The sequence below is a fragment of the Xiphophorus couchianus genome, chromosome 22, assembly GCF_001444195.1.
Source record: "Xiphophorus couchianus chromosome 22, X_couchianus-1.0, whole genome shotgun sequence".
NCBI lineage: Eukaryota > Metazoa > Chordata > Actinopteri > Cyprinodontiformes > Poeciliidae > Xiphophorus > Xiphophorus couchianus.
The window spans coordinates 20905908-20918829 of record NC_040249.1 but is presented as its reverse complement, the minus strand read 5'-3'; the positions used below and the strand labels follow the sequence as shown (position 1 = coordinate 20918829).

At 37.8% G+C, this 12922-nt stretch overlaps 1 protein-coding gene across 2 annotated transcripts in view; it reads left to right on the top strand.

Annotated features, from left to right (window-relative positions):
• Positions 1–12922, top strand: part of thada (THADA armadillo repeat containing) — a 109755-nt gene that overhangs the window by 68556 nt on the left and 28277 nt on the right. For both annotated transcript variants that reach the window (XM_028007547.1, XM_028007549.1), the window contains exons 30-31: positions 5104–5207; positions 10198–10280. In XM_028007547.1, the coding sequence (XP_027863348.1) occupies positions 5104–5207; positions 10198–10280 (187 nt within the window). The remainder of the gene's footprint in view (positions 1–5103; positions 5208–10197; positions 10281–12922) is intronic.

Below are 12922 nucleotides of genomic sequence, written 5' to 3'. Positions count from 1 at the left end.
ATATATATATATATATATATATATATATATATATATATATATATATAATGCTCCACAAATAAGACAAACGTCAGAACTATTGTGGTGCGTAGTCTAGTTTAAGTGAGTATATAAAGAAGGAATGTTAAACTTTAACAAATTTACATAGTGGATATTTTACAGTATAATACAGCAGTTGTTTGTTTGAGATCTAAATTCTTGTTTGTCTCTTTAATAAAAAGAGTGTTTGGTTCTAACATGACTCAGCAAGTTATTATTTCTTGTATGACAGTCATTGATATTAATATTATAGAGATACGTACCAATACTTACAGTTATATTTAACAAATAATAATATAATTGGTAAATTAATTTATTTCAGTAAACATGTTATATTGTTTATTTACACATAGACAGGTGTTTTAAAGCTGTTATTTGTGTTAATGATGATTTTTAATAAAAACAACACATTTAAGATTAGAATAACACATAAAACCAATAAAAAAAATATTTTTAACACATAAATATGGGCTTAATGAAAAGTAAGTTTAATAGTTGCTTAAAGGTTCACTTCAAGAAGGTGCTTTTAATCTGAAAAACAAGCTTCATTTGAACACGTTTTCAAATTTTACTGAATATCACTACTTGTCCAAATCGTTAAATAATTCACAAGTGGGTATATAGAATATAATAAGAGGAAGTTGATATATGTTGGACTTTTGGGTCATTTTTCATCAGATGATAATGGAAACCTGTGGACCAGGTTAAATAAATTTCATACGTTGGAGAAAAAACACGTTTTATTAATCTAATTATTTCAATGTAAAAAGTCACGATTTGCTTGGAATAATTAGCATTTAACTGAGATTTATTTGGAGATGTATGGATTTTATGGCTAAACAAACATTTTTATGGCAATAATAATTGAAAAATTAGATATTTTCTTCTACAGCATTTCTCTGTGCTGCTGTTTCATTGTCCCAGATTTATTTCAGCTTGATTCAGCCGAGCATCCCCACCCACATGGGGTGTTGTTCTCCTCTCCGTCCTTGGGAGGAGGAGGAGGAGGAACAGGGAGGCATCGCTTTCTATAAATATTTCGTTTTTCACCATGCCGGGCTGGATTGAGCCGGTTGAGCCTCGGATGCAGGGACTTCCCAGCTCTGGGGATGAGGTGTAGCAGTGGAGGGCAGAGAGGGAAAGCGTGGACACAGGAGGATGAATCAAACCGTTTCATGGGAAGGAGCGCCTCTGTAAACAGAACTTCCTGTCCTGATTGATGTTTGGTGTCAAAAAGTCCAAAAAAACTTGACCTATTCTGCATTAAACAGGATTTGTACATCACCAATCTGATCATTTTTGGACATTGCTTCTACTTCTCTTGGTTTTTCTTGGCCTGAATTCGTTTCACATAGATCATCTTGAGTTACATTTCCTGACTGCAGAGTGGCTTAGAAGTGTTCACTTTTGGAAGCAGGTCCAGAAAAAAAAAAGAAAAACCTCATCGCTGAGTGACAGTGAGAGGAAGAGAGCGTCTCTTGGTGGGGGTGTGAAAGCTTTTGGTGCGAGCCAGTGGGTGTTGTCTGGGCGTGGAGAGGGGACGGGACGGGCCAGGACTCGGTGGCCATGCTTGGTGCTACGTGGTCGGCCTGGTTTTTCCCCACGTTGCCTTCCCTGCACGGCGTAATGAATGGCTTCCTACTGGTCTGTGGCCGTGGCCCCAGCTTAAAGAGTATACTTACCAAGGCTCAGAATACACACCCCAGCAGGCCGGTCAGCCAGCCAGCCTGTGTCCTTTCCTCTGAACACTCCCAACCACCGGTCCACCTGCTGCAGACTGGCGCAGTTTCTGTTTCACAGCGCTGGTTGAAGTGGGAAACATTTCCTTTAAAGCACAAGTGGTTTTCTTCTTCTATCTACAGCATTACAGGGGACTTCTGTAATGCTTTGTTTTTTTTTTTTTTTTTTTTTATTATTAAATCTTTATTCATTTCATTCAATACAAATAAAAAAAAAAAAAATTTAATACAAAGAAAAAAAATAAAATAATTTAAAAATGAAATGAAAGGTAGCAGAAAGAAGAAAATAATCTTATAATATCTGCCCCTTTTTCTCAACTATGGATCAAAACAACAAAAAACAAACAAACAAAAGAAAAAAAAAAACTAAAATTTTTTTTGATTTGTCTTATGTGACAAAAAAAGAAAACAAAGGAAGAACAAAGAAACAAGGTCAATCATCAATCTCAACTGAACAATACTATACTTTGACTTTATACTATTTCATACTTCTTCAAAAAAACAATCTTTGACATTCTTTTAAACATGTGTAATGATTTAACATTTTTAACATCGTTTTGCAGGTCGTTCCACAGTTTGACTCCTTGTATCGAAGTACATCGTTCTTTCAAACAAGTTCTGAATTTAGGTTTCTTAAAAATCTGTGTCCCCTTAAGGTTATAACCACTCTCTCTCTTTTCAAAATTTTTTTGGATGTTTAAGGGTAATGTTTTTAGGTGTGCCTTATACATAACCAACAAAATATTATAATCAACTAAATCATTGAATTTCAAAAACCTCAAATTACAAAATAATGTATTTGTTGGATATTTACCATGTTTTCAAGCAATAACTCTTATTGCCCTTTTTTGCAAAACAAAAACAGATTTTGTACTAGTATAACATGCCTTTCCCCATACCTCAACACAACAAACCAAGTGTGGAACAATTAGTGCATTATACAACATAAATAGTGCATGATCATTCAGAAAATCCCGTACTTTATAAAGCACTGCAATTGATTTTGCTAATTTTGTTCTTAAATAATTCAAATGGGATTTCCATGATAATTTCTCGTCAATTATCACACCCAAAAATTTCACCTCACTAACTCTACAAATCTCTACACCATCAACTTTAAATGGAGTGTTTACAGTTCTTTGTCTCCTTGTAAATAACATATAATTTGTTTTGTCCAAATTTAAAGATAATTTATTAAGTTTGAACCATTTATGTATTTGCATAAATTCTATTTTCATTTCTTTTAACATCCCTTTTATATCATTGCCCTGACAAAAAAAAGTGGTATCATCCGCAAATAGAATACATTTGAAAAACCCTGATACATTTACCAAATCATTTACATATAAGATGAACAACTTTGGTCCAAGTACTGAGCCCTGTGGAACTCCACATGTAATTTCACAAAATTCGGATCTAGTATCATGTACTTGTACAAACTGTTTTCTATTCTCCAAATGTGTTTTGTTCACTGCAAAAACACATTTGTTGAGAGAGAGAACCGCAGTAGGTCAGGGGTGTCCAATCAGGAAAGTTTAGAGTTCAGGAGACAAACTGAACGCCGCAGGACGCTGAGACGAGCACGTCTCAGCGTGCACAGAAGATAAGTGCATCTTCTGATGCACTTATCAAAAATATTCAGTGATAAAAAATCCAAAATATTATGTGCCAAAATTCCCAGAATTTTGTAGCTGACAGCCATCTTGGTAGGTACTGTGACCAACTGTCATTACAGTTGCTAGGAAGTTGCTATGACAACAATAAACAAGTCACAAGCTTAGAACTACAGTAGCTCACACCTCATTCCTATCAAACTTATAAACAATATAAGTGCATTATAATTATTACTTGATAACAATTTATGACTCTGTCCACCGCTGTGTAATACTAAGATAAATATCAGATATTATATTGACAAACTGGCAAAATTAGCTTAGCTGACGTAGCTTTTATCTGCAGGCTAAGATGAACATGAAGGCTACATGTTTGTTACTACATGTGCTTACTCTGCCGGTCACCAGAACCTCGTTATTCACACGAAGAGTTTGTACTTCCTTTACTAATCACTGACTGTATGCGTCCATGGATTTCAGGCTGCGAAGCTAATGCATGGTGTACGCTGAGCAGGTGTTTAATTATCCACGGCTGTGTTCAGGTGACTGCTTGTTAATAATCACAAAATAAATATCAAGCCTGAAAACATATCATAACGGACCGAATGTTATGTTTTAGACGTAATCTCTGTTCTGTCGGCTGGCGGTTACCACGGCAACGGGTGTGCTGTAGCGTATAAAGCCGACAGAAAGAGAGACATATAGTAAAAATATACAATTCGTTTTGAGTTGTTCACCTGTACGGCGTTATTTTATCTTTGGTGTGGCGCATTGTCATTTCTGAAAGTTCAATAAATGTCAAAATTCAACTAGTTACTTCAAAGGCAGACGTAATTTTATTTATATAGCATATTTTCAGCAACAAGGCAATACAAAGTGCTCAAACTCTGATCCAGAACCGCAAGGTATTCTGGGAGATGTAGGCAGAGGACAAACTTTAGCTGCTCAACCTCACAGCCAGCTAGGCTAGCTGGGTAGCATTAACTAACTCACTCACTCTTTGGTTACCTAGCAACTCACTCACTCTTTGGTTACCTAGCAACTCACTCCACTCACTCTTTGGTTACCTAGCAACGACTTACTATAGCAGCAGTTTAAGATTTTGCCACTGTGGCTTATAACTGGTAAAAAATAAACAACGGTGTGAAGTGAAAATTGTAGATAGGAGGAAAGGCCAACCGCCTTGTGGTATTTCAGATATTTAAAATAAAAAACTAATCAACAATTATTGATATCAACTGACGTTTATATTCTGATTTGTTTGTCAGCCGAATCATCCAGAGATAGATAAATAGATATAGATAAAGATATATAAAGATTGATGGATAATGATAGATAATAAAGTTAGCTAGATATATAGACAGACAGAAACAAGCAAAGTAACTTTATTAATCCTTTTTGGATTTTCCCTCAGGGATCTTGTCGTTCCTGTCTTCTTCACAGCACTTTTACATAAACATCAAACCCTTTACACATTAAATGAAACAGATATTAACACCCCAATCCTACAGTTGCTCAGTTCTTGTTGTACTCCTGTCAGCATAGCAATTAATTGATAAAACAAATTTATCGCTCAGCTCTAGTTTGGTCTGTGGCTGCAGAGCTTGGCGGGTTACGACCCACCAGGCGGTTTCTGTTCTGAACCCAGATCTCCTTTCTGCTGACCCATCCTTGTGTTGTGAGAGTGAATGTGTGTTTGTCTGTGTGTGCAGGTGCTGTTTCTGCTGCGCTCCTTCCAGGCCGACTCACACAGACCCCTGCCAGCAGGAAGTGGCATCGGAGAGGCCCTCCGTCAGCGCATGTGGCTGGCTTCTAGGTAATCCTAGACACACGCATGCACACGTGTTGGAAACGACGCAGCGATAAGCATCCACTCCCCTCCTCCAGAAGAAAAAGCTCCTTGTTTGTCGTACATCCCCTGGCCGGCTGTGTCTGCTTCATGTCCTGCTGAGGTTTCTATTTCAAAGAGGCCGCCCGCTGACCCGACTGCAGACCTTTCCACCCGGCCGCCCCTCCACCAAAGAGCCTCTCACTGTGGGGCACGGCCGGTCCGGCTGAGGTCAGGCCCAGGTCTCCGGTAGATAACACGCTGCTAGCTTCACTTGATTACTCTGATGAGGCTTTATTAAGATGACGAGGTGAATTCCTGCTGCCTAGAGCGCGCCCGTTTGATCAGGACATTGCAGGTCAAAGGGTCTCTGTTTTTGGAAAAAGGAAAACCTCCCAGCTCGTCCAGAACACCACTAATTTGAGGAAGGCCGCCTTCCAGAAAGGATGGAATGCATTGTTTGTCTGGTCTGAGTCAGTGCTGGGCTCTGGACTCACACCGTCTCAGGCTCGTGTCAGGTTGGAGGTTTTTCTGTCTCCAGGATACTGTCATCCTGTGGTGACTATCATATTTAAACATCTGAGTCGTTTGGATTTCTGTCTGATGACTCAGCGTTTACTTTGTGCATCATTGTGAAACAGTAACTGGAGCCTAACGGATGAAGGCTTTTCAACTGCCAAAATTAATACTGATACTGCCATGGTTTTAACCAGAACCGGGGTTAAAACCAGAACCAAACATGTAGAAGCAGAATTCAGCTTCTATGCACCACTAATCTGAAACAAACTTCTAGAAAACTGCAAAAGAGCTGAAACACTGAGTTTCTTTAAATCAGGGGTCTCAAACTCATTTAAATTTTTTTAGCAAAAGTCTGAATGTTCTTAAAGGGCCGGTTGTGCCAGAATGAATTGATGAAACCCATTAAACTGTTAAAATATTAATGAATAGATGTTTGTTTCAGCACTCAATGTGTTCCTTAAAATTAAATAATTACTGATCAGTCCCCTGATTGTTTTTGTGTAATGCGGTAATGCAGTAGGTCTAATGTGACTTTTTATAAACATTTCAGATCAGTTGATATCAATAATTGTTGATTAGTTTTTTAAAAAGGAATTGTAAGGAATTTTGCAGTAATGCAGTAGGTCTAATGTGACTTTTTATTAATTTTATTAATTTTATTAATGTAACTTCACATAAATAAACCTGAAGCAGCAGTCACTTAATCCCAATATTTTTGACCAATTTTGAGAAAGATTTCCACTAAATCAGAAAGAAATGTGGGGATTTGTTGATTTTGTGTAAATTTTGTGGCTTTATGAAAAACTGGAGGAACTTATTCCTCCAGTTTTGAGTATTGAGTCTAGAGGGCCACATAAAAAGCTGTGACGGGCCAAATTTGGTCCCCGAGCCTCGAGTTTAACACATGTAATCTACAGGCTAATCTCATTTCTTTATATTGGTGAAAAAGTTCTTGTCCCATTCGCAGAATATTTAACTCAAAATAAGACATTTAGTCCCTGTTGTAAGTCGGAGTTTGGAGTCTAAAGGGCCACATAAAAAGCTAAGGTGGGCCAGATTTGGCCCCTGAGCCTTAACTTTGACACATGTGCTTTAATTCAAGACTAAAACCAACTGCTTACCGTTCGACTCATAATAACTGGAACAATGACCAACATATTTGATGTTTATTGATTTTGAAGATGCCACTTTCTTTCTCAATTGGTGTTTTATTATATTTTAATGTTTTTATGGTGTAAAGTACTCTGAACTGCCTTGTTGCTGAAATGTGCTTTACACATAAACTTGCTTCATTCATTAAAATAGGAGCTGCAGATCTCCCATATTTAAAACATACTGACCAGGTTTCAACCAACATATTTTAATTAGCATTTAGAAGAATCACATCAGAAATTCTAGACACTAACAGGCACCATAGAATTGCACAAAAATCCGTGAGGGACGGCGGAGTCCCAGAGCGAAATCCCATGAAAGAGGTCTTTGGAGCTTTGTGCCAGAGGCCCATTAAAATGCGTCTACATCATTTTAAACTGTGTGATTGTGAGCGTGAGAGGGAATAAAAATAGCAACAGGTATTTTGTTCCATATAACACAGTAGGAGTGTAACAGGTCAACCTTCTATGGATGCAAACTCGACTAAAAACCCACCTGTTTAGGATTGTATTTGAAACGTAATCAATTGCAAATTTATTGATGGAACCTGACTTAATGTTGTGTTTTGATTGTTGATTCTATGTTGCTTTGTGTTTCTGTGTTTGTAATGATGTAAAGCACTTTGAAATGCCTTGCTGCTGAAATGTGCTATACAAATAACATTTGATTTGATTTCATCAGAAAAGGTCTAAAAATTCGGAAAAAGTTCCTCAATTTTTCAAAAAAGTTTTAGCTCTTGCCTCGGGTTAGTTTTGGCTTTTCTGAAAAAGTGTCAATGTGCTGAAGAAGAGATGGAAACACATTTTCAATGTAAACTCTGACATAGCGAACAAGCTGGATTCACTTCAAACCAGTGGATGAAAATGCCTAATTCACTTCTTTTTTCTTTTTTTTTTTACAGTATTTTGAAAGTTTGCTCACAGATGGTATAAAACACAGATCATGCTTCACACAAACATTTTTAAAAGCTTTATCGTCGTTGCTGATTGCTGGTACTTTAAAATAACTCAAAATTAATCTGACCTTCAGTATGAACTTTCTCCTCCAACTCATGCTGACTGTTTTGTCTCGTGTTGTGTGTGTGAAGCCTGCAGACGGCGGTGCGGTGTTAATGTCCGGGTGATGACATCATGACGTCAAGCTGACACACTGTATTCTTTGTAGCAGAGCGATCTGGTCTCATTCCTGAAGATCCGCTCTGACCTCTCCACACACAAATAATAACGATGAAAATATACGTCATGATTTTAGGTTAGTTTTTAGTGGAACTCGATAAGCTTTGCCGTGAAGTGGTTATTTAGTGACTTAAAGGAAAAAAAGATGGATTTAATCCTGGATCAGCTTGGGGCAGCTCATGAGACACTAATCTTTTGCCCTTAAGGTTTAAACTGAAATAAAAGTCCATCTTCATCTCTTTCCATCTCTTATCCTGAAATCTTTGGACCCAGTGACAACAGTAACTTTTTTGTCTGGGTCACTGCACTTAAATAACCATGACATAAAGATAATGTTCTAATTAGTTCATTTTGTCAGTAATTTCCACTTCCTGTTGGTTCACAGCAACATACTGGCCTGATCTAACTTTTCATTCGAAGTGTAGAAACAGATGCTGCTTTTCTGTGAAATATCATAAAATTCTAGAGTTCGCCTTTTTTTAAGCAGTGGAAAAGGAGAATAAATTACGTTTATCGTTGCCAAATTGCTCTCCAAACCAAACTGACTCTCCGTGGTCTCTTAAATTTGGAATGAATCACATTTACTGCGAAGATGTTAAATTTCACCAGAAACACGGTCAGATTACTGTCAGAGGTTTTTCAGATCAGTCTCACTGTGCTGATGGAAATGGTTAAAAAGATACCATTTTATCCTCTCTCTGCAACACCTGTAACCTCTACACCGACTTAGAAATTAAGTGTTTCTAAGCGTATATCTTACCCAACACAGCCTCTCTCAGCTCTTGTTTTGCCTTTGCTTCTAATGTTTTCATTAGGAGTTTTAAACTCGGTGTTTAGATTCAGATCCAATCCATGTTGGGCTGCTGTACTCTTCATTTATGTTGTAGTAATAATTATACATGTTATTTGCCAGTATGATTTCTCTGTTCTATTTTTCTCTCTTTCTGCTGGTGTGGAAGCAGACTTTAGGGTGTTTTTGTTTTGTTTTTGTCTTTCTTTCTCAGCTTGACTCTTCTCTCGTTTCCCCTACCTTTCTCTCTTTATTTTCTGTCCCTGTGTCCACTACCTATAACAATTTCTAATAAAATTTGATATAATTACATACTGTATATACAGTATATATAAAGCATTATAACAAACGCTGTAATTCTCCACTTGTGAAGTAAATCTTTTGAGCCTCATTGTGGCATTCAGAGAACATTTATGAGTACCAAACTGCTGGATAGGGCACGTTAAAAAAATAGGAATAGCTAGCTGAAATGCTAATGTTAGCATGTCTTCACTCTTTTGCTAATAGGACTCCTTGTTAATAAGATTTCCTGACAGATAAAACAATTACAGGATTTGTTGTCCTGCTTTCTAAACTTTATTCTTGTTGTAACATTTATCTACTGATGTTTCAGCTGCTCTCTGTGAGCTCTTTTAGTTGCACCTAAAGCTGTTTGGGAATATCTCAGACTGAGAATTATTTTATTTTATATCTGAAGCCAGCAGAAAACAAAATACACAACACACACAGTCAGAAAGCTGCAGCAGCCCATAGAGTCATGTTAAATCACAGTTTTGCAAGCTGTGCGCACAAAAATAGGCCATGATTGTTGGAGATTGTGCAGTTGTTCAATACGATCAACTAACTTTATGCAGACCTACATACAATCTAAACATATACGCCACCTCATTCGAGCACCCATTGAAGACATTCTTTTCATTTTAAAAAGAGAAAAAGTAATGATACATCACTTATAAATTATGTTATCCAACACAGGCACCAAAAACACTGGGAGACGAAGCGTCTCAACATTTAAAAGATTTATAGAGTAGCAAATGCACAGTGACCCAGTTCAGTAGTTGGCCATGAGATGCGAGCCTTTTTCAGAAGAAAATCTTCATCTGTGATCTTAATGGAAACCAGATGATTGAGGCTGGAGGCTGCATTATTATCTGTCTGAATCAATAGTTGGGTCTGGAACACTCAGGCAGTCTTCTCCGTGATAAAAGAGATCCTTCATCCAAAACAGTTTGTGTTTTTCCTCCCAACACATTCAAAAGTGCATTCAGTCTCTGAAAGCTGATTTTCATCAACTTTTTATTGGCAGGTCAAATGCAGAGCTGTGTGTTTGTCTCATTTTCAGGCTGAATTCCTGTTTGGTGACCAGAGGAGCCTTTTTGGACGTGCTGATGTGTCTTTGTGGGACAAAGGCCAGCCTTCTGGAAGGTAAGTTGTGTTTTAGTAAAAACACACACATTATCCACATGGAACTCATCTTGGTTTTGCTCTGTCAGAATCTGTTGCAATGACTCAAGGAATTAAGATTGTGTATAAAGCCTGATTCACAAAATTGTTGGCCGATTTTCAAAGTGTGAGAGACAATAAAACATCTTGGGTGTAACAGGTTTGGTCGTGCAGAGTGTGTTGTCGAGCCACGCGGCAAAGACAACAGACCACACACGGAATGATTTCACTCACCAACCCTCAGATTTCAGATGGGAAATCTCGCAAAGCCTCTTGAGACTAAACGTGATTTCAGAGTAAACAAACATGGCAGACGAGGAAGAAACAATGGCAATATTTTGTCAAAGAAGCAAAGACATGAACAGATTTGAATGGAGGAAATGCATTACATTCTGCATTGGGCTAAGAATGCATGGTGGTATTTGTTTACATTTTTCATTGTAAAATATAGTCCACTAAATTTTAAAATGTAAACAAAGACGTCTACAATGTCCGCTGGACTTTCAGGTGTTTTGATAGCGTTTATTCTCAATTCTCCTCAGTGTTTACGTCACTTAGCTTTCTGATTGGCTACACGCCACATGCAACAGGCTGCACACATTACAATATCCCAGATATTAGATTGGAGCTGCCCCAATGTCCATCCGAGAAAACCAGATCATTCTTAACGCATGGCAGGAATTTCTCCTAAGATCATCTTACGAGCCGTTTCGATAATCGCACCGTCCTTAAGTTTGTCAGAAGGGAAAAAAATCAGGACAAAAATCGTCATAAAAATCTTGCCGTGTGAATTAGGCTTTACTAGTTTCTGAAATCATCATACTTGTCTGTTAGACTCCAACAACCATGTCTCACCATGTCTACCGATGCGTAAATACATTGAGATCCTTCAGTGTGATCGGCTGATTCACCATTTCCTTTACGTGTCTGATTTTCTTTTTTTTTTTTTATCCTCGCAATTGAAATTTGCTGTAGCTGTGTATTTATTAAAGTATTTTGCAAAGACTGTAGAGTCAAAGAAAGAAAAGAAATACTATTCAGCACCTCAAAACAGAATATTTCAAAAGGATCTATTATGCAAAAATTTACATTTTACACGTTTTTGTACTTCCATGTCTAGAAACAGCCCACAACGTTTTGTTATTTTTGGGGGGGAAATAATGAAAACGATTCCCAAAATCAAACAGAATGTAACAAATCAGCAGGCGCTGCACCGTTACCTAGCAACCCTAGTCGAGCCCAGCCCTGTTACCTAGCAACCCAAGTTGAGTTCCAGAACATTTGGGCAGCTGGTTTTACAGCTGAATGCCTGTGTAAGGAATGCTGGAAAAGACAAGGGTTTAGTGATTGACTTACCTTTCAGAAGAGATGTTTGAATAATGTTCAAAGAAGGTTATATAATTGCGTATCTGTTTGCAGCCATTGTAACGTGTCAGTGTAAACTTTGAGTTGGGTTGCGTGGCCCAGCAGCAGGTTATTTGGATTTAAAGATTTAAAACAGCTCGTTCTGAAAAGAGGTCAAAATAAAGACTAAAATCTCATTATCTAAGAATGATTTTGTGCAAAATGAACATGTTTTGTATAGCCCATAGACCAATCCTCACCTGTTCAAGGAAGCATAAGAGTTGGATTTAAGGTAGTTTCCACTCTTTTAGAATTGACTGAGTGTCATTTCTGTTACTGAGTGCTACTTTACCTGATCATTTACGCTCTGTGATCTCTCCATTCGCCCTGAATTTCACTCTAAATTTGCTGCTTCCTCCTTGTTGAGAGCCAAAACCTTCCCAATGGGTTTGGTAATCCAGAGAAGCCCCACGTCTGCGCCTGTGTGTCCGGCTGTGTGCACTCGCCAAACTCTGGGGGTCCCTGCTGCGAAGGAATGTGAAACCAAAGGTGGGCGTATCGTCTGACAGATGGCGGGTTTGGGCTTATGACCCAGTTTATGGAGGACTGGTGTACGGCGGAGGGGAGGGAGGCTCATGTTTTTTAGTCGGCCATGTGCCGAGCACATGTTCTGTCTTGACAGTCGAAGCAGAGAGGAATTCTGGAAATGAGGATGAAAACTCTTCCTGGCTCGTTTGGTCCTGCTCCTTACATAAGAGAGACCCAATAGGACCGGGGTTCCTCTGATGTCTCCATCCTGTTAAATATCCCAAAGCAGTTTTCAGAGGTTTCATCTGTTGTTCTTTTCCTTTTTATGCACATAAAACTAAATTTATTTTCTTTATGGATTTGCTGCTTTGTTTAGGATAATTTCCCCTGCCAATTACCTTGACAAAAGTCGAACTTAAATTTTCTGAACTTTGGACAGATATTTGACTCTAGAAACAGTTTTCTTACTCTGCATTATATGGTATGTTTGTGTTTGTTTTATAACTTGGTGAGTTTATCTTCTGGTGTGTATGAATGAAAATAAGTTTAATATCTTTTGTCTTTTTGAAAATGTTAGCCATTAGCATTTATATGGCTTTTCCGTAAACATTAGCATTTACTCTGCTAGCATTAGCTAGCACTCTGGTTTTTATCTAAAACAAGTCATATTTCAGTGTTTTTCTTATTAATCTACTGGTAGTTTTAACATCTAAAGAAGGGAAATCGAATGTTCATTCCCACTGGCCATGTTC